Source organism: Sorex fumeus, unplaced genomic scaffold, assembly GCF_029834395.1.
Source record: "Sorex fumeus unplaced genomic scaffold, SorFum_2.1 ptg000265l, whole genome shotgun sequence".
Taxonomy (NCBI): domain Eukaryota; kingdom Metazoa; phylum Chordata; class Mammalia; order Eulipotyphla; family Soricidae; genus Sorex; species Sorex fumeus.
In genome coordinates, this window is record NW_026606322.1 from 19545760 (window position 1) to 19569402 (window position 23643).

Below are 23643 nucleotides of genomic sequence, written 5' to 3' on the forward strand. Positions count from 1 at the left end.
TGTGTGTGTATGTGTGTGTGTGTGTGCGTGTGTATTTATATATGGACTGGAGCAATAGCACAACATGTAGGGTATTTGCCTTGCATGCGGCCAAGCCACGTTTGATTCCTCTGTCCCTCTCAGAGAGCCCAACAAGCTACCGAGTATTCTGCCCGCATGGCAGAGCCTGACAAGCTCCCCCTGGCATATTCAATATGCCAAAAACAGTAACAAGTTTCACAATGGAGACATTACTGGTGCCCGCTGGAGCAAATCGATGAACAATGGGAGGACAGTGCTACAGTGCTACTTTTTCTCTATAGTTTGTATAGTCCTGATATTTGCATTTACAAGCATTTGTACAAACACCATATAAAATTTTTTGTTTTTTATTAATTTTTGAAATTTCATTGGCAATAAAAAGAACCATTAAAATGTTTATTGAAATAAAATCCCTTTGACTTGGAAAGCAAAAGCAATGTTAGTCTGGGAGTCACTTCAATGCAGGCACATTGTGTAACATTTGTTTTCTTGTGTCTCTTTAGTCTTCTCCTTGCATGGTGAGAAAACAAGACAAGCCCCTTCCAGCACCACCTCCTCCACTCAGAGACCCTCCGCCACCACCCCCAGAGAGACCTCCCCCAATCCCTCCTGACAACAGACTGAGCCGTCACTTCCATCACGTGGAAAGTGTGCCTTCTAGAGACCAGCCAATGCCCCTTGAAGCCTGGTGCCCTCGGGATGTATTTGGGACTAATCCGTCACTGGGAAGTCGACTCCTAGGGGAAGGCTCTCCTAAGCCTGGGATGACAGCGAGTTCGAATGTAAATGGCAGGCACAATAGAACGGGGACCGAGCCAGTGCTTCTGAGGAAACACAGGCGCCATGATCTGCCTTCAGAAGGAGCCAAGGTAGTAAGTACAAGAGTCTGCTTAGAAACCTTTCCAGTGAGCTGTAGTATAAATGGTTGAGCAGTAATAAGTACAAGAGTCTGCTTAGAAACCTTTCCAGTAAGCTGTAGTATAAATGGTTGAGCAGTGTTGTTTTTTTTCCCCCCTAAGTAGCATTTTCCCATGGATTTTTAATTATCTGCAAGTTATAAATAATCAAAAGTTCATTAAAACTTGAACTTGAATTCAGGAAGGTTCTAAGTAATGATTTAATCTTAATGTGAAGACACTGGACAATTTGCCAAAGATTTATTTCACCTTCCCTTATTTTATCTGCATAAGATTCTTATACGTAATATCTTAGTAGGAAAATCAGCACTTAAAGAAAAATTTTTTTAACTCTTTTAATTTTGTTCCGTTGGAGTGCAGGGATAGGGGTGCTGGGTGGGGGCACATGGAGGAAAGTTGTGTCATTATAGCAAGTCGCAAACCATCCGTTGCAATTTCCCTTCTTTATGATAATACCTAAGACAGTCAGGTAAAATGAACTTACTGCAAATACAAAAATGCCAAATTCAGTTCAATCCTTTTGTGCAGGGTGAATTTGAGCCATGCTCAGCAGTAGATGCTTAACTGGGGTCAGCGACAGACAAGGCAAGTGCCTAATAGTCTGTACCAATTAAGATAAAGGCTTGCAGTTTATTCTGTAATCCCATAAAACATTCAGAAAACAAGTGTGAAGTATGTTTATTTCAAGTCCTCTTCCCACACACATGCACCTGTGTATGTTTATGAAAGCAGAGTAATCATGTAAACTCTGTGTAATGACATTTAACTATCTAGCATGGCATTCAAAGTAGAGGGGCAGCCTCCACGACTATGACAATGACTTACCTTCAGTCTTTTAACTACCCTAAATATAAAACTGTCTAAAGATTCCTCCACCAGGCTCATCTAAATATGACAGAAACATAAGAGATATGACTCATAAACATGGTGTTTAAAGTGTTTGCTGAAAATGGACTTCTTATCTTCAAAACAATGTTTATACATCCTTGAATCCTGATTAAAGGGACCTTTACTGTTCTTTGTATTTCAGTATTTTTTTTTCCTTCTTTCAGCCTGTTTACCAGTATATCTAGTTGAGCAGAGTTTGGCATGGGCTCTAACATGAAGTATCTCAGCAACATGTTTAAATTCATTTCCTGAATGAACTTGAGAAATGTTTATTATAATAATTATCTTAGACAGTTTGTTGATTATCTCATATTCAGGGATTTTTAAGATTATATATTTAGCACTAACATAAACCTACCCTTAAAAGCCCAGATGACTGGTTATTAAGTTTTTTTTTAATTTATATGTTCAAAAATTGAGATTAGGGGGCCAGAGCAATAGCACAGCGTGTAGGGTGTTTGCTTTGCATGTGGCCAACCTGGGTTCGATCCCTGGCATCCCATATGGTCCCCCAAGTACCGCCAGGAGTGATTCCTGAGTGCAGAGCCAGGAATGACCCCTGAGCATCGCTGGGTGTGACCCAAAAAGCAAAAAAAAAAAAAATTGAGAGTATGCTTCTTAGATTATAGACAAAATTTTTATTAAAATATTGATGCAAAATATGACTTCTATTATAAAGTTTCCATTAAGTAAGTGTTTGTATTAACATTCATATCCTCTTAATTGAAACATAGAAGTACACAAATAATTTAAATAAATAAATTGTACATTTTATTTCATATTGACATCTGCATTTGTAAAAATCTTACTCTTTCCAAGTAATCCTCATTGGGATTATTTGCAATTTAATCTCACATTGTTGATATTAATACTGCACTGCTGATAATCTTGGCTAATTCTATTACAATAAATCAGCGATTCAAGTACTTTTTACTTTGAAATTTCTAATTTCTATTATGTTTAATACCTAAGGTAGATTCAGGAATGATTAATATGTAGTTACTACATTGAGTGTATGTAAAGCAGGTCATGTTTTCTCTTTTTCTCCTTTTATTATCTTTATAAGGAAAAATGGTTCTCTTTCAACTGACCACAAATTACATAGAGAATAAAAAGCCAAATTTCTCTTTTTTTTTTTACTGCGGGCAGATTGAGGAGGCTGACTTCAGCTAATAGAAAACTGGATCTATTTAGAATCCTTTAGGTTCTCAGTTTCAGTGTCCTTGGATTGGAGTCTCTCAATTTACAGCTTTGTAGTTCTTCGTCCAAATTGATTGAATTACACATCTGTTAGCAATTTCCATAAGCAAGGCCCTACTGATGTTAAATATAGAAAATCCCAATGTTCTCTTCCAGACCAAACTTCTTAAATGTTTCAGAGAAAAAAAACCATTCAAATATTTTAGGCAGAAGTAAAAATAAGGATCAGAGCGATAGTACATCAGGTAGGCTGTTTGCCTTGCACACGGCTGAACCGGTTTCAATCCCTGGCATCTCCTACAGGCCCCAAGCACCGCCAGGAGTAATTCCTGAGTGCAGAGCCAGAAGTAACCCCTGTGCATTGCCAGGTGTGACCAAAAAAGAAAAGAAAAAGAAGTAAAAATAATACAGCATACTCCATGCCTGAACAAAACAAAATTTACTTCTGTATATCGTGGTAGTAAAACTCTTGCCAACAATTGTTAACCATTAAATGGAATCAAATTTGGACTTTCTTGCTGCTCTTACTTACTGGTTCTGATGTCAGCTGTGGTACTAGTTGACGTACTCATTCAAAATCTGTTCTTAAGAAATTCAATCCAAAATAATCTTTCCTCCCATGATTTTAATTATCAGAGCTTCTTAAGAACACTTGCAAAGCACTCAATATGTTGGTTGCCATTACTGTGATACATAAACTGATGATAAGGTCAAGGAAGGTATGTGTTCTGCTGGGTAAGTAGGGATCAGATGAGATGTTTGTGATATACCAGGAGGGTATACAGTGTTTTGTGGTGATTTCTTAGTACTGGCCTTCAGCCAAAGTTTAAAGATGACTTTCTTCTTTAAAATAGAACTCTTTTTATTTTATGAGAGTAGAAGTTTTCTGTAGGGAGATCATATACTCATATCCCATACCCTTACAGAGTAAGTAAAATAAAGAGATCAGAAAATAAAGTTTGATCATAATAAGATTCATAGTTTTATCAAGAAGTAAATATCACAATGTATTGTTCCTTTCAATAACTTGTGTACTATTTTGTTTTGTTGTTTTATCATGGGGATAAAAGGTGTTGGTATTTGGATATTTATAGAGCAGAGGATGTCAGACATATTTGGTTTACAACCCCTTTTCCAGGAAAGAAAAAGTACTTAGCAGCCTCTGGAAATCTAGCTCTTTGAAGAGAACAAATAGAAAACGTATTTGAAGGTTATTTGTCTCTATCCCTCCTCCCTGGGTCTTCTAGCACCTCCCAGGATGTATGTGTATCCTTCAAGTCCTTTATACAGAAGTGAAAATAATGCAGTATTCCTCATAGCTGGACAAAATAAAATTTTCCCACTTTGGGAAATACTTTTGTAGACTGATATTTTATGTTCAGGTAGTGCATCAGTCTTTTCAAAAGGTAAACAGAGTATACTTTGTATGTCAAACTGTAGCAACTATCATTTAGACAATGTTCATGTTGATGTGCACCTACAACTACTGAAATGTTTTCTCATTAAAGAAACTAAGAAAAAAGAAAAGAAATGTTCCCATTGTGAACTAAGGAAACTTAAGTAACTGCTAAAATTTTAAATTAAAATTAAATGACATATGGAGCACCATAAGGAGAATTTGTCAGTTTAACACCCTGAAAATGGAGCAGAGATTTACTCCCTTCATCAGTTCTCCGCTGTCTGTTCTGTTTGCAAGTTTCTACCATCTATTAGGACTATTTGCCCTTTTTTATTCGCATCTTTACTGGATAAATGGAAAGGGAAGCAAGAATAAATTAACTTCTAATTGCTCCATTTGCTAATTGTAGAGAACTCTGAGGGGAAAAAAAGTCCTTCTAATTATTCATAGTTAAGATGGAGTGTAAAAAACTTCTGTGACTTTCATTTACTGCTTTCTGTCTTCCCCTCCCATTCAGCAGACTGAAATTGGCTAAGGTAATACTTTAATTTTAACACAAAATCTGCAAGCTAAAAGTTATTAAATATCTTTATCTTTTTATTGGTAAGAGATTTTTTCCCTATAACACCATTTCCATTCTCTGAAATTCTCCAGTTCTATCCATAAACTATAGTTAATATATGTCATATATTCGAAGTTGTGCTAAAATATTTTGAAATATGACTGGATACTTACATTTTATCTACATATATCTTGATAGTAACATTGTAGCCAACAATCTTGACATTTTCTTTAAGGAAAACTGCAGTTTTTTATCTGATTAAAGCCGTGGGTATGTATTATATACTTGATGTGCAAGTTGTAGACCTTTTAATACAAATTATTATTCAAATATATTGATACTCTTTTTCACATGTCTGGAAGGTTCTATTATAAAATTAAAGTTTGGTTGTTGTTTTTCTATAGACAACATAGCACTGTAGCACTGTCCTCCCATTGTTCATCGATTTGCTGGAGCGGGCCCAGTACCATCTCCATTTTGAGACTTGTTGGTACTGTGTTTGGCATATTTGAATACGTCACAGGTAGCTTGCCAGGCTTTGCCATGCGGGTGAGATACTCTCGGTAGCTTGCTGGGCTCTCCAAGAAGGGTAGAGGAATCAAACTCGAATCGGTTTGATTCCTTGTATTTAACAGTTGCAAATTTGGGGTCAGAGCAATAGAATAGTGGTTAGGACACTTACCTAACCACACATGGCTGACCTGGGTTTAATCCTGGCACCCCATATGGTTCCCTGAGCCAACCAGAACTTGTCCCTGAGTAAGCAGAGCCAGGAGTAAGTCCTAATCACACCAGCTATAGCCCAAAATTTTTAAAAAATTATAAATTTTAGGCACATTAAGACAATATATTGGATACTTTCTCAAAAAATAAAATATATATATATATTGCTTTTATAGTGTATATTTTAGAATAATTATTTTGGTGTTCCTGCAATGAAAGTATCAAGGACATATTTGTTTCTTTTATTTTACAAGACTTAATATTTTTTATACAGAGTATACATGATAGAAAATTTAGAAAATACAAGTAAAGAAAAAGAATAAGCAGGATGTACCCCTAATCTTATCATTCAAATGTGAACATTATAAATATTCTAGGATTTTTCCTTTCATTTAAAGTATATCGTATTATAACATGTAGACATAAGGTGTCCGTCATTAAAAACAACAGTTGTGTAAACTGTACTAAATTTAATATTAAAAACATAATTCCATCTTTCACATTAGCCTTGGCTTATTTTATTCAGTTTACCCATCCTTCTTTTTTCCCTTTTGGTTATCACTAATTTTTGTTTGAATAACCCAAAAAGTGAATTTTATTTCGATTTCATCTGTTTTCTGGCACTGCATATGGCACCCCATAGAACATAAAAATGAAATGATATATTTGTCCTCCATATGAATAATTTCACTAACAAAATGCCTTTGGGTCCATCCATGATACTATTGGCAAAATTTTATTCCTTATAACTTAATTCCTCTGTGGTACACCACATTATATTTATTCTTTCAGTGGACATGTGGGCTAGTTTCTACTCTGTTGACCTTTCTAAATAATGTTACACTGAACGGCAGTGTACTTACACTTCCTTGAATTAGTGTAGTGTTTGTTTGGTTTGGTTTTGTTTCGTTTCGTTTGGGAGGGTAGATACCCAGAATGTAAGATAGATCATAGTGAATTTCTATTTTAAATTATTTGAGGAATTTCCTTGTGACTTTTTTTTTTCATAACAGTTGAAGCATTTAATATCCTCACATAATGTGTACAAGGATTTTCTTCTTTTCACCTCATCCCCAACATTAGTGGTACTTTTGGGTTTGGGTTCATAAGTCATTCTTACAAGTGTGAAATTTTATTATTTTGATTTGTGTTTCCTTAACTAATGGAGGGTGATTAGTTTTTGATGTGTCCATCGGCCATCTCTGTGTCTTGGAAAAGTGTCTGTTTCTTATCCGATGTGAGGGGTGACAAATCAGATTGATTTTATTGTTGAGTTTTATGAGTTGCTCATGTATCAGGATTGTTTAATTTATTACGCATTTAATGTTCAAATGTCATCTTTAGTACCATGGTTTTTCATTCATCAAGAAAATTTGATTGCAAAATCTTTCTATGTATCCATTCCAGTAATACATTCAAGACTCCTGTTAAGGATGACCTAAAGTGTTCCTTTCACAGTAAACAGTTGTGGTTTGGAATGCTTATTTGTTGAATAAAAAACTTTGTTTATGTTGCAGTATTTCATTTACCTTTGCAATGATAAATATATGCTTAGAAATTTCCTCTCTCTAGCCATATTTCAAACTGGCTTTTTGGGGGCTTCTTTTCTCCATAGTTAGAAGTGTTTGAGAAATCATTTTATTTAAAGATGTATTTTGTCATATTGTACTATAGTGTATTAACTTTAATAAAGCAAGGTCTGGGGGGTGAAGAAATTGGAATTATAGCAACAGAATCTTGTTTTTGTTTTTCGGTTTGTTTGCTTCCTTTGGGGAATTACCTAGCCTTTCGCAAGTCTTAGACCTGATCCTGTGCTCAGGGACCACTCCTGCAGGGCCTGGGTGGACCACATGTGGAGAAAGGAATAGAACTGGGATCAGCTGTGTGCCAGCCAAGTTCCTTACTCTCTGGCCCTGGGAGTTATTTAAATGGCCACTTCACTAATACTACTTGTTATTTTCTATTATATAAGCGTTACAGAGATGCTAAGTTTTCAGCAAAAACTGATTGTATTCGGGAAATTCAAAGCTATTTATCTAAATATATCAGATTGAGTGAAATTATAGTATGCCTCCTCAGCATTTATGAGAATAGTATCGTATGCTATTTTTTTCTGTAAATTGCTGCTACTTTGAGTAGCGATGAACAATCACTATAATGTTAGATGTAAATTATAGAATATTTCACTTGTCGAAGTAAATCAAAATATTAGCTCTTCAAAATTTTAAGTTTTCTAGGGCCTGAGAATGCAGTGCAGTGGTAGAGTGCATGCCTTGCTCTTATGCAGCCCTGGGTTCCATACCAAGCATGCCCCTTAAAAAGAAAAACCAGAATTGTCATGTGTCTAAGAATGATTGTTGTCTTCTGGTCCACCGGAAGTGGTTTTCTAAGTTCTGCTTTCCTTTCAGGTCTTTGCCAACGGTCACCTAGGAAGTGAAGATTATGATGCTCCTCCTCGACTCTCTCCTCCTCCTCAAGCCGCAGCAATTCTCCCCAGCATCAAGTGAGTTTTCTTGCTTCCGGAGATCATTTATTTGTGTATGAAGACTCGGTGAAAATTGGTTTTGAGGTTTTCCATTTAGAAAGTACAAGGTAATAGAAATGGATCAATACACATCCTCCAGTTAGATTTATAAACTGAAAACAAAACAGATCGAGAGAGAAATCAACATTCTTTCTGATTCACTGCTGGTAACCACGACATCTATGTCAGTTACCTAAACACGGAGGTTATTCAGAAAGCAATCAGGAAAGAAAGCTCAGTCTGGAGCAGGAGCAGTGGTATAGTAGATCGAGGGCTTGCCTTGTACTTGGCCTACCAGGTTCGATCCCCAGCACCCCATATGGTCCCAGAGTGCACCAGGTGTGATCTCTGAGCACAGAGCCAGGAGAAAGCTCTAAGTACTGCTGGGTGTAGCCAAAAAATACAAAATAAAACAAAAAGAAAAATGCATTCTCCTACCTCAGAGCAGAGTGCGGACTAGTGAACCAGGCTCTCTCTCCGAGTTACCTCTCTGACTCAGGGCTATGAAGTTCATCCCAACTGCCTAGTTGACACCTTAAAATTATACTTGATTCCTCCAGTTTCTTTGTTTCTCAGATTTATTTGCCATTAAAGCCCATCAATTGTTCTTTTGCTAATCTCACCCATTATCCTAGCTTCATATCATATATGGACATTTTTAAAAACCTGATAATAAATCATATAATATCATCTCAGAATTAGTATTAATAAACTTCAGTGCTAGAAAAAATAATTAACCTGGTGTCTCATTTGAAAAATAACAGGCAGAAGAGGCAAGTAGGTCAATTACAAGGTGCATTTACTCAGGTGAAACTAGGATAGAACAAAGTTTTCCTACTCTGTATTATTCAGGCTGCCTACCTTTCCTCCAGTATATTTTGTTCACACAATTGAATAGTTTTAAATTATACTTTCTTCAGACTTCTTCCTACTCCAAACCCAGATTGTGTATCCTTTCCTTCTAAATTAATTTTGTGTTCTCTGCTAGAAATGAGATCCCCAGAATTTTACCCAATTAAAAAGAAAAAATTTGTTCAAGTAATTCCCAATACTTGCTCTCTCTACCCCTGTTTTGATTTTGTTGTTGTTCTTGACTTTGTGAGTTTTTCATGATGTTTTCTCCGAAGCAGTGCCTTTCCACAATCAACTCTAAAGGTCTGTCTCAAGCTTTAGGTTGTATTTTTTTTATGAAAACTGGCTCCTTTAGTCATTATGATAATAGCAAGATTGGGTCTCATTTCTCTTTGGAGAGTTTATTTCTATGCATGTAATTCTTTACTCTTGTGCTGTTTTCTCATTTAAAGTGCCACTCCATATTAAATTAGATGGGGATATTTTTCTGGGGGGCTGGGGGTGGAGGGGCGTGCATCTGGTAGGGCTCACGCTTACCTCTGGCTCTGCTCTCGGGGATCAAACCTGGCAGCACCCTATGAACCATATGCCAGGAGTTGAATCCATATTAGGTGTGTTCAAGACAAGTGCCTTACCTACTTTACTATCTCTCCAGCCCCAAAACAATTAGATGTTTTAAGAACAAAATATTTTCCTTGTTTTCTCTGATTCTCCCATTACTACCTTACTGCTTTTGATAATAAGAATACCTGGTTGGTTTACTGAATTTAATTTCACTGCTAAAACACTCTGATAGCAAGATTTACTTCGCTGTTCCTTCCCTACTGAACGATCACTATGTTTATGAATGCAAAACAATTGTAAGCTTGATCCCAGCCCCTACGAAGTTTATTTAGAAAATAAAATTAAAATACATACAATCAATAGATAATACTGTGCACTGAACTTTACAATTCTAATGTTTTAGCTTTCTATAAAATAAAATTAAAATACATACAATCAATAGACAATACTGTGCACTGAACTTTACAATTCTAATGTTTTAGCTTTCTATAAACTTAGAGGAGAGGTTATAATTTCAGAGTCAAGGATGCCTTACTTGAGAATGATGCCAGTTTGCAGCTCAGATAGAGAAGGGGGCACCAAATAAAGGGTGTTGGAAGGATCCTCCCAGGATGGGAGATGCATGCTGAAAGTAGATTACAGACCGAACATGATTGCCACTCAATGTCTCTTTTGCAAACCACAGCACCCAAAAGGAGAGAGAGAACAAAAGGGAATGCCCTGCCACAGAGGCAAGGTGGGATTGGGGTAATGGGGGGTGGGAGGGATACTAGGATCAGTGGTGGTGGAGAATGGGCACTGGTGGAGGGATGGTTACTTGATCATTGTATAACTGAAACCCAAGCACAAGAATTTGTAGGTCTACAACTGTACCTCATGGTGTTTCACTAATAAAAATTTAGAGAGAGAGAGAATGATGCCTGTTTGATTCTCAGGACTACATATGGTCCCCTGAATACCTCCAGGAATCACTCCTGAGCAAAGAATCATGAATAACACTTGAACATTGTTGTTTTTTGCCTCAAAGCAGTCCCTCAAATAATATATAAAAGTAATGATAAAATGTTTTACAGAGAGGATGACAGTGAATTCATCCTTAGGAAGTACATGAGCTAAATCAGTTGTGTGTGATTTGAAACTCATTGGAAAATTAAGGTAATGGGACCATTTTCTGTTAGGAACTATCTTGGAACTGATCTCTATCCAGCAGACAGAATCTGAAAGCAAGTACACAGATTCTGTTATAGGCTTTAAATCAGTAAGAACATGTGATATTCTAGCCCCGAATGAACTTCTCTATATGTAAATGCACTAGAACATCTAAGCTCAATTAACTCTGATAATTCAGAGTACATTAGAAAATGAAGTAAATCTTTCTAATTAGAAGTTAAATTTTCACATTCTGTTTATTAAATTCTTATTGGCAAGTGGGATAAGAGACAGGTTTCAGTTTGCTGCATTTGGATTTTAAGCACCTATTTCTGTGGCAAATGAAGTAATATTGGCAAATTCATAGCAAAATGAATTTCACTGATGTTTTTTCTGATACTGTAGTGTGTAGCTATACTTTGTACTCATTCTCAATATTTTCCACAAAAGCAATTATAGAACTATTTTACCACACCGTTTAATTGCAACTTAGATTTATTTTTAGGCTATAAATTAATCAGTGTTAACTATACATGTGTTGATATGTGTTCAGTGATGCATTTATCTTTCCAGTTTATTTTTGATTCTGAGTTTGTTTTAGTCATTCCTAGTAGAAAAATTTGAAATATATAAAATAAGGGAAAAATTAAACTTTATTTTATACATAGGCAAAATACAAATATTAATGTCTAAATTTTTACATTTTGACAATTTTCTTTTAAATTTTCATGTTATAAATTGTATTATAGAGGTAATTTTATTCCCTTCTTTTTCCTTCATGTTTTATAATAAGCATTTTTAATGAAAGATACTGTATTTGTTTCTGGTGACAAATTGGGATTCTTAAGGGAACATTTAAGTACAATGAGATTTGTTTCCAAACCTGGCTTAAATACACATTTTTCTATTTTTAAACAAGATGATTTCTCTGAGACTTACTTTGTCCATATGATAAATGAAAAGGCCCATTATCTTACATAATCCACAGAAATCTTTTGAACTTTAACTTTTTCATTTCTCTGCAGTTTAGAGATACCACCTGTTATTCTAGGTTTACACCAATGTATCTGGCAACATAAATGTTTATCAGGTTATTGCTTGGGTGTGTTACATTGCTCACACCTGTGTAAATTTGTTTTTTGTTCTAGTTTTTTAATGTTTGTTTTTACTTATATTTTTTGTTTCTTTTTTTTTTTTTTTTTGGCTTTTTGGGTCACACCCGGTGATGATGCTCAGGGGTTATTCCGGGCTCTACACTCAGGAAATACCCCTGGTAGTGCTAAGGGAACAATATGGGATGCTGGGAATCGAACCTGGGTCAGCCGTGTGCAAGGCAAACACCCTGCCCTCTATGCTATTGCTCCAGCCCCTGTTTTTTGTTTTTTTATTATGGGCTTCATTATTATGAATATAGATCCTCAGTTGTGGAGAGGCATGGACAAAAGTCTGCAGAATGTAACTCCCTGAACTAGAGGTATTGGTTATTCAAGTTCTTTTTTCATATTAGGCTATCTTAGTGAACATTTTAAAATGAAATCAAGTATGACTACTTTACACAATAACAATAACATAAACTTTGGCACTTTTCACAAATGTTGAAAACCTCAGTTTTGAATTTAGACAGATATACTATTTACCTTACATAACTCTTTCAGAAGTAGTACTATAGTAATACTATTATATTTTAAATATGCAATGAAATATAATTATTAATATGATCTTTTTCCAGTCCCATTTACTTGATGCAAATAGAAATGTTGATGGAACGTTTGGGCTTGGACTTAAATTCTAAAACTGTATATGCAATCATCAATGAATGTTTCACAGTAGTACCAAAAGTTGATAACTTATTCCTACATATCCAGTCTCCAAGTTTAGTAGATCAGTTGTACCTCTAGACATACAAATGTAGTTCTCTAAGATTTTTAACACTATGGTTCAAGTGTCACCCTCTGTAATTAAACCCAGAAATATTGATATTGAGAAAAGCTTTTTTTTTTAAAAAAATGTAGGACTTCAGACTGCTCTTTATTCAGCCACTGATTAAGCTGACTGCAGTGGGTGTGAACTCAACATAACTTGTTGTAATTTTTTTGTTGAATATCCATGAGAGAGACCATTACAAAACTGTTCATGATTGGGTTTCAGTCATATAATGATCTAACACCCATCCTTCTGCCAGTGTATATTTCCCAATACCAATGTCCCCCTTTTCTGTCCCACCATCCCCCAACATCCTACACCCCACTCCCAATCTCTCTGGCAGGAATTTTTCTTCTGAGAAAATAAATATATAATATTTCCTCAGAGTAATTTTATTAGTTATCATCATGACCCCTCTTTATATACCAAATTGCTAGCGAAAATAGGTCAGAAACTGGCATTTATGAACATAACCTCAAATATTGCCACCTTCTAGTGAAGGTTGTGTAAGAAATCTATAAACTTCAACTTAATGTCAAAAATGTCATGGGGAAAAAAATTGTTTTCCTTTTTCCTGCAATGTAGTTTGACCGTGGTAGCAATAGGGTTATTTTGCATTTTTGGTGAATTCCTAGAACCTATATGACATATTGATAAAATGAGTTGAATAATGAAATTAGGGGCGGGTGGACATACCCAGCAGTAGTTAGGGGCTATACCGGCTCCATGATTAAGGATCACTTCCTGTGCTTCTCAGGGGACTATATGTTGCTGGGAATTTCTCCCAAAGGTCAGTGGCTACAAAGTAAGCAGGGGCCTTAAACCCTATTCTCTCCCTATAGCCAAATAGATATTTTTAAGGGAGTCTCAAGAGAAACCAGTAGTATATAGAATGGATACAAAACAAATGTTATGAGTATGATTTATCTTTTTTTCATGTTAAATTTCTAAATTCATGGAGAACTGGAATCCTCATTTTATGGAAAAATGAATTTTGAGGATGGTTATTAATGTGAATGGGGAATACCAGTAATTTCACTAATGTTTCTCTGACTAAAAGATGTGATTAAAAATGATACTAACTTTAATCTGAGAAGTCTAAAAAAATCTGTTACCTAAAACTTACACTAAAAGTCAATTGTGGACAGAGAAGATAACTCAAAAGGCTGGAGCATATTCTTTGCATATAATAGCTCCATATATCTCCATATATCTTTATATCTGGCACTTCCTCTCCCCCACACATACCACCTGAAAATGACTGTTCAACACCAAGATGCAAGTATCTTTGAGTATCATTGTGGCCTCAAAAAACAAAAACTATTTTTAACAAATAGCTAAATTAAAAATGAATATTGAACCTGAGTAAGTTATCTTTAAAATGGAATCTACTAATATCAAATATCTTTAAAATGTATTTTTAATCATGTTTAAAAATTTCGTTAAAAAGTTCTTAAAATATAACTCTACTACTTCTAGTTTTCAAACAGAACTGGAATGACATAGAAAAGATTGGTCTCTGCACAAGTCAGACACACTAATTGATAAAGCATATCATATAAAATATTTAACTTAAAATGCATTTCTTTATATTTATAGAAAAATGAATACATTGAAGTTTAAGTTTATGCTTCATAATGGGCACATTGACTACCCTTGGTGTCATGAAAGATGCTTCAAAATCAACACATAAACTTTAAGAAATTAAGAAACATTGCAATATGGCTTACATGAGGCATATGCATTCATTATTTAAAATTTAATGCATTTGACCTTACCTTTTTGAGCCTTGTTTTCTCAGTTAGGTATTTTCCTAATTAAGATATACATGGGGGGGCTGGAGTGATAACACAGCAGGTAAGGTGTTTGCCTTCCACACGGCCCACCCAGGTCCTATTCCCAGCATCCCATATGGTCCCCCGATACCTCCAGGAATAATTCCTGAGTGCATGAGCCAGAACTAACCTCTCTGCATCTCTGGGTGTGACCCAAAAAAGCAAAAAAAAAAAAAAAATATATATATATATATATATATACACACACACATATGTAATGCACACAATACGGGCTAATATCTTTGGCAGGCTCTTAGATTCAGTTTCAATAATACATTCTTAAGATGTATTTAGAAAGTCCTCACACATTGTAAACAAGTAATATATCATATTTAAAATACTGTTTTAGATTTGAAAGTGAAAGTTTCTTAAAAATAATCATGCTGTTTCCATGAATAGTCTGGTTATATGTATCATAAGAATGCGCTCATCAGTTCTGTCCAAATCTTCTGAGACGTTCCCTCTCTCTGCATGTACAAGGAAAGGAAGTCTGCCCCTAGGCATTTTGTAATTTAAGACAGAAAGTAGGAGTGAGACATGGTTAAGTATATTAAAAGGCATAATGTCCGTGAATAAATGGTGACTAAATTTACAAGACTAGAACATATTTAAATTCAAAGAAAATTGTTTCATAAGACAGTGTCATAGAAGACTATTTTGTTTAAAATAGAGCAATTTTGTCATAGAGCAATTTTGTTTAAAAATGATATAGAATCAAATATAACCTACATAGGAGGCTCATATATTACATATACTACATGTATATGTAATATACATAGAAGTATGTGAATATCTCTTTGTCTTTTTTTTGTTGTTGTTAATTGATTACTTGAAGAATTAAGACATTGCTTATATGATGAAGAAAATTCATGAGATGACTGATGTTTGAGGAATAATTTATGTAGTTAAAGCTAATGGTATATGGCACTATGGCCCACTGATGATACATGCTTTCTCCACAAGATAATCTTGTAGAGTAAGTAATTCATCACTTTCAGCTTCGGAATGTAAAAAGTCAAGACTAATTAGAAATTTTCTCATTTGTGGTTTGAAACTTCACCTGTTTCTTGGTTTGTTACAATTGTGACCTGCAGAAAATGGCTGGATAAATGAAGGTTCAAATAACCAATAAGCAGTGAATTTAACAAAGGGAGCAGGTTCGAGGGATAATGTGTGTGAATCTCTGACAGTATGTGTCCTTGCACATTACCAAGTGTGTTAACTCAAGAATGACACCCACAATGCTAAATACTCTGTGAATTTTGGATGATAATGTAAAGAAAGAAGTAATAGACAAAAATAAGATGGCTTATTTAACTTGGAGATCACCAAATGCAAATTATCTTTCGTTCCACACTTTTCTATATCCTGTAATTTGGACCTTTTAGTCTCTGCCGAAAGTTAAGAATACCCCATTACTAGTCAACATTCTTAAACCACTTTAGACACAAGTAAAACTGATTTGCTTTTAGGGGGTTGTGAAGAGGGAAAAGAAGTTCCACATAGAATTTAATACTTCAGTTGTTTGCAAAAATTGAAATTTTCCTTTTAGTTTTTATATAAAAGTTTGCTTATATCTTCTTATTTAATTAAGAAATTTTTAAGTACTAGAGAGAACTCGACAGGTTAAGCAGGCACACTGCATGTAGGAGATCCTGAGTTCTGTTTCCAAAACTTTATGGTCCCCAGAGACCAGCCAGGCATGATCCCCAAAGCATCACCAGATGTCATTCAAAACCCCCTAAAGTTATATACATATATATGCTATATATATACAAGTAATATATGTGGCATTTCAAAATCACAGCAAAGTTGGGAAGGCATTAAGATAAAGCCCTACTTCCTGCACTTGCTTGTCCTGCCCCATTGTCTTTATAAATTCCCATAGTGGTAAATTTGTTAAATCTGATGAACCTACATAGATTCATAATCACCAAAAATCCATAATTTTTTTTGATGAAACGTCATTTTACTTTTCTCTTCAAAAATGGGTAAATTGCGAGTACTTGCATATATGCCTACCCCAGTCAATTCTATCAAGCAAGCCAAGAGTGACCCCTGAACCAGAAGTAAGCCCTGAACACCAGTGGGTATGGTCCCCCACAAAAATGAGAGCAATTTTGTTTAAAAATGATATAGTTTTGAATGAAATAAACTGAAATATTTTGTAATTTAATTATTTTTAATGTAAGGTGAAAATTGCAGTTATAAAATATCCACATTAAAATTATGAAAAGAAAAACCCAATGCTTTATGAAAGTAATAGATTTTTTAGATTTATATACAAATATCACTTGAAGAATTTTTCACTTCTAGTTTAATTCACTAGCACAGCAGGTAGGGCATTTGCCTTACACGCAGCTGACCTGAGTTTGATTCCTCCATCACTCTCAGAGAGCCCGGCAAACTACCGAGAGTATCCCACCCTCACGGCAGAGCCTGGCAAGCTCCCTGTGGCGTATTCAGTATGCCAAAAACAGTAATAACAAGTCTCACAATGAAGATGTTACTGATGCCCGCTCAAGCAAATCAATGAACAATGGGAGGACAGTGCTACAGTGCTACAGTTTAATTCACTAGAATCCATTTAAACTAATAATCTATGATTACTAAGTTTTAGCAGTGAGTTCTTTTCATTTCATAAAATAATAGATGATTTTAATCTTTTATTTTCTTCATAAGTCCTCCTCTATTTATCTGCAGTAAAGCACAGAAGTATAGGGGAGGGGGAATTACCCAAGTTAAATTCGTTATCATTGGGGAGAAAATACATAGTAAGTCGCAAAATAGATGTGATTTCAAAGGTCATCCACTTTTTTTTTATTAAAAAAATTTTAATAGTGAGACATCATGAGGTACAGTTGCAGACTTACACATTTTTGTGCTTGGGTTTCAATTATACAATGATCAACTACCCATCCCTCCATCAGTGCCCATTTCCTATCACCACGGATCCCAGTATCCCTCCCACCCCCAACCCCCCCATCCCACCCTGCCTCTGTGGCAGGGCATTCCCTTTTGTTCTCTCTCTCTTATTGGGTGTTGTGGTTTGCAAAAGAGGCAATGGGTGACAATCATGTTTAGTCTATAGTCTACTTTCTGCATGCTTCTCCTATCCTGGGAGGATCCTGCCAACAACTTTATTTGGTGTTCCCTTCTTTATCTGAGCTCCCTTTTCCCCTAGTGTGTGTGGTTGGCCTCCAAGCCATGGAGTAAAATTCCTGGTACTAATCTCGGCCACTCTTGGGTGTTAGTCTCCTATTTTGTTACTTCATGTTCCCCAGATGAATGCAATCTTTGTATGTCTGTCCCTTTCTTTCTGAGTCATTTCGCTTAACATGATATTTTCCATGTAGTACCACTTGTATGTAAATTTCATGACTTCGTCTTTTCTAACAGCTACATAGTACTCCATTGTGTAAATGTACCAAAGTTTCTTTAACCAGTCATCTGTTCTCTGGCACTCATCCACTTTTGATTCATAACGCAGTGTTTCTTTTCAAGAAACCCACACCATACAGGTATATTAATTAAATCACTCTTGATATTGATGTGGTTGTTGAATCTTTGATTACAACATTTATTTCCTTTTTCTATTATACAGTATATATTTGGATTACATAAAAGATTCATTGAATTACATAAAAGAGTAGTGTTGATTCAAAGTTTTTTATTCTTATTTTATTTGCTAATAGAACTCATTCAGGTGCATGTAATTAAATTGATGTCCATGTTTGTAAGAATTTGTTGGAGGATAATGTTGGTTCTTATGCCCATCATATCAAGTCTTGCTGTATGTGTTCTTATCTTCGTTTGGGCTGTACATCTTCCAGTTGAGACCCTGTGGGTAAAAACCTTATACGTAACCATATTATTTATAAGTTTATTGCTCGTACTTTGAGCAGTGATAGTGAATTTTATCATGTCATTATCCTTTCATCTCAAAATTATAATTTGAATTCCTATATTACTCAAAATAAGAATTCAAAAATTGCTACTGAAAAAAATTTTAAGGATATATATAAAAACAATTGAAAAATCTCAGGAAAGATTTTCTTTCATATCTGAGCTTCCTAGACTCACATGTATGTTTGAAACTTGCAAGTACTTGTTTTCCAGATTGTGTTCTTGTAATGGGCACAAAGAAAGCCATGATTATTATTATTATTATTTCTTTTCCCCCATCCCAATGCATGAGAAGACAGCTGCTTCAGACTTCATGGCTCATATACCAAAGATCTCTTGCTCCCTCTACAGAAGGTGCTTCAAAATTGCAGTCACAATGATTTTTATTTATTTTTCAAATGAAAGATGTTGTAAGGGATTCAGGTTGATTTACAACAAGCTATGTTCATATAAATCTTTTGTGTCTTAGCTTATGGTTGATTGTCCTAAATTTGATAGCGTGGGTTTGTATGTTTCTGCTTTGGCATTTCTCGCTGATGTCACTAAGAAATTACAATCAGAGTCTAGTAACAACTGTGAAATATAGTAGGGTTTTATATGTACTGTTTGGCTTTATTTTCTTACTATTGTTTATAAGTATAATGTTTGAAATGTTTGTTTAATATTAGATATTTTTATTCTATTTTTATTTAGCTAGGAAATTTAAGTCATAAAAACAATCCATAAAATATTTCAAAAGTTTAATATTCTTTTATTATAGCTTCCAATTGCATCAGTCATTTTTAGTTCTAGTAGTTTGAAATTCAAAAAATTGAATTGTTTCTTTAAACTAGATTTTTTTAACTATATAATATTCAGAAGAGACAAAATTTGACCTTTCATTAGTGTATAAAATTACCACATATGTACATATCATCTTAGTTTACCCATTTAGTTAAATTAAACAGAATGCTAATATTTTAATAGCTTTTGTATAGTTGTACACATTTTCTCTTAAGATATTTTATTTGATACATCACTGGGTTTATTTATGCTACTTGTTTAATTCACATTATGCCTATTAAAATTAAGAGTATGAAAAATCCTTTATTCTATCAAGAATTTTAACAAAAGAGTGAACATTTCTTTCACTTATATTTAGCATAAGAACAGCTTTTCTAAAGTTAGTTTTTATGTAATTGAAAAATTAGCACAAGTGACAAAGTAACTTCTTTGATTTTAGTATGTCACATCAGACTTGCCTGTTACGAATTATTATTCCTTAACAGATCTGAACTTTTTATCCCCTCGGATAGGTGTACTGGCCCATTAGCAAATCCCCTTTCTGAGAAAACAAGAGACACAGTAGAGGAAGATGATGATGAATACAAGATTCCTTCATCCCACCCAGTTTCCGTGAATTCACAGCCATCTCATTGTCATAATGTTAAGCCTCTTAGGTAAGAATATGGCATCTCGTTACCATATCATACAAACATGAGCATGGTAATCATTTGCAGTATTTGTTTTTAAGCTCTCAAATCACAATCTATATCATTCAAAAGTTCTTTCATGTTCAGTCTCTTCTTCCTTTATATGGTTATGCATTACTTTCCGAAAGAGTGAAGATACAGATTTTTCATTAATCAAGAAAATCATTTCACTAAATTAAGGATTAGGTCTGATGGGGCATTTTGTTGCCCCTTCTGCACACGTAAAGCAAATCATCCTCTAATAAAGCTTTGCTATACGTAACAGTGTGGTGATTAATTCTTGTATTTTCAGTTACCAATTTTGAGTGCTTATTATCAGTTCTAAGCATATTTACCTCATGAAAACTTAGCACTTGGAAATATATTATACCAACTTAATCTAATCATGTTTTATGCATAGTATAGCTAAAACTTATTAACAGTATTTTTTGTGTACCTTCCATTTTATTTTGTTGATTATAAAACATTGTATAAATAATGTTGGTTTGCACTGTACAAATGTTTTTGTATTTGAAGAGGCAATGTTGATATCATTGCTCTTCTCTAGTTACAGATTACCTGCAACACATCTTATAGACTAAACAAAAAAATCTGTAAAAATCTAAAGTTGTTTCCCTCAGATTTTATTTTATTACCCATATTATATTACATTTCTTAGAATCCAATTAGAACATGAGGACATGTTTTCTTCTTTATGGTTGTTTATTTTCTCTCTAGGGAAGCTATCCTTGATCATTTAAGTGACGGCAGAGGTGAATGTGCCTGCCATAGAGACAGGCTGGGGGAGGGTGGCAGGAGAGAAACTGGGAACATTGATGGTAGGGAATGTGCTCTGGTGCAGGGATGGGTGTTAGAACTCTGTATGACTGAGAGCTGACCATCAGCAGCTTTGTAACTTTGTATCTCACTGTGATTCAATGAAAAAAAATATTAAAAAATAAAATAAATAGTTGGCTCATACAGAAGAATTAGTATGTCTTAGGAAGCCTCTGATTTAATTGGTGAACATTAGTGTCATCATTTTTGGGGTTTTATTGTTGTTGTTGTTGTTGTTGTTTATTCTGATTCTTAGAAGTTACTTAGCAAAACAAATCTCCATTTGGGTCTTATTTTCTTTGTCCTTGGTGTTCTTTTTCTCAAGTATGAGTGACTCTGTAAAACAGCTCTTATATGCCTCCCAGTAGCCCACCGTCTGGTTAGCTCTTCACTGTGTGAGAGGCCTTGAACACTTTACTCTCTGTGTCATCTTTACTAACTCTGCCATTTCATTTTAAGATAAAGTCACACATGGGGAAGTAGGTTATAAATGAGTGTTTCTCCTTTTCCAATGAAAACTCTTAAAACAAAAATGTTGAACATTTTTCTTCCTTTTGAGTACTGCCCCAGTAAAGATGTACTCCTTCGGTCTGGACTGAAGTACAGCATGAGGCATTTGCCTTGCACACAGCTGACCAGAGTTCAGTTCTGGCAATGTATTTGGTCCCGTAGGCATCTTCCAGAGTTTGTCTTAAACATTGAGCCAGGAGTAAGCCCTTAGCACCACCAGGTGTGACTCAAAACCAGTAACCCAAAAACTATAAACCTTGGAAAAAAGTAGATGATACTAATGTTTACTACATGTGTGTCTTAATGAGTGTTTCAGGTTAGAAATGTGAACATTCCACAGTGTTGTTGCTGTTATCATTATTGTTATTATTGCCCTGGTTATTAATACTCTGGTCTTAAACTTCATATTTCCAAAATAAAAACCAGAGCATTTATTTCTAATCACTGATATTTAAGTCATTTGTTAATGGATTAGTGTCATTGGCAGGAGAAAGAAATAACCAAAAGGCAGTTTTTTGCTGTAGAATTACCAACTAGCTACTACTCTATTAGAGAAAAAAAGTTACTTCTTTACAATAAAATTGCAATAAAATTGTTGCAATTTTGTTTTCTTAACTCTTACAAATGTTTATGAATTTTAAACACTGAAATAATGAGAGTCATTTTAGTTCTCTTGGACTCTTTTTTTGATTGCTGAGAAGAGAAGGGCATTATCATAATATCATGTGACATTTCTGTGGCAGGCCTCCCGAATTCTGAAAATAAATTTTAATTATATCTACCATTAACATTTTTCTACTGTGATAAATGTTAATAATCCCTAAACTTAATTGAGGTGCTTTTTCCTTATCTAATTTTCTCTCAAGAGCTGATGGATAAAGTGTCTTCTCATGGCCTCTGCAAAGCACACTTTAAATTTAAACATTTCCTTCTCTTCTGTCCTCTCTCCTCATCTGGGACATGAGAAGTAACTTGTCAGTATGTAGGAAGAGCTTAGCAATAGATGAATGTTCAATTCTGTTTCAGTCAAAGAAACCATCATTATTATGAAAATTCAATACATGATGACTATTTTTAAATGAACCGTCTTTGGGTCCTTAAGAGAAGTGGCCACCAGAGAGAGCAGAAATGAGTTTCAGATGAAGCACTCTTGAAAAAACATTCAAATGTCCGCTGTCTTCATAATGTATGTACTTCTACTCTGCCCCAAAAATTCAAAGCAAATAGAGAAAAAGTGCAAATAAAATCAGCTTTCGCTATATCAGCTTTTGCTATAAGCTGAATAACTTGGTGAGTATAGTTCATCGTTACACAGCTATATGCTGAAGACAGAAATATGCTCTGCCTCTCCGGCTGCTCTTTTCATGCACTAGTTTTATACACAGTTTTTGTAATATGATTCCATAGTATTATTACTAACAAAAATACTTTCGTGTTATTCTTTTCATACACTAGACTTAAATGTGGTGTGTGTCAAGCCTTTGCTAAAGTCATTTTTTTTATTGTCAATGATGCCTGACTTTTATTAATGGCATGGATAGAATTGCATCACAAACACTGAATCTTTGATATAGTAGTCAGAATTTTAATGGTATTTCTAGCCAGTTAATATACAATAACTTTTCTGCCTTTAAACATTTCAGTTTATTGTAAGGAAAACTAAAGTTTCAGAGAAATGTCAAACTCAACTATTAGTCATTTAATTGCTCTGTTTTTTTTCTCCCTTATCGTACTTTTTGTTCTCCAAAAATTAGATGAGGAATTTTTTAAGGTGCCTCACAACAAGTATTCAAGAATCTTGGGGGCATTTCTGACAGTACTCCACCTACAGGGTGTTGATGGTTTAGTGATCAGACTAGTAAAGCAATGATACTTGGGCCCAGTAGAGCTAGGGGACACCCTAGAAGTGCTGCAGGTGGGACATGAAGGTATATACAGCAGGAATCAAACTCAGACTGAGAACCTCAAGCTTGTCAGTCATGGTCTCCAGCCCTTTAAGCTCTCTCCCAGGTTTTTATGTGATAATACCAATATCTTCTAAAATGATATCAGTTGGCCAAATTTCTTTGAGATACAAACAGTTCTTGTGACTCTTTATATATCTTGACTTCACTGGAATAAAGAGGGCCTAGGTTTGTGCCATGACATTCTGTTTGGGGATTTTTTTTAAAAGAATATCTTAAAAATTATGGTGGTTAATAGAGATGGAGGAACAAGTTGGTGGTACACACATAAAAGTATGAAAATGTTTTCCCAAATGTATAGAGTATTGTCAATGAATGCAAATCATTATAGTGAAGCATATTGACAGTAATGATACATACCAGCAGAGTCTCCTGCCCCCACGCCTGGCTGTCCTCACCAGGGCCCCTTGGAGGGGAG

The 23643-nt window shown here is 34.9% G+C and overlaps 1 protein-coding gene across 1 annotated transcript in view; it reads left to right on the forward strand.

Annotated features, from left to right (window-relative positions):
- CBLB (Cbl proto-oncogene B) overlaps window positions 1-23643 on the forward strand; it is a 224038-nt gene that overhangs the window by 180645 nt on the left and 19750 nt on the right. Inside the window, exons 12-14 of the mRNA XM_056109396.1 lie at window positions 525-890; window positions 8119-8213; window positions 19759-19902. Of these exons, the coding sequence (XP_055965371.1) occupies window positions 525-890; window positions 8119-8213; window positions 19759-19902 (605 nt within the window). The remainder of the gene's footprint in view (window positions 1-524; window positions 891-8118; window positions 8214-19758; window positions 19903-23643) is intronic.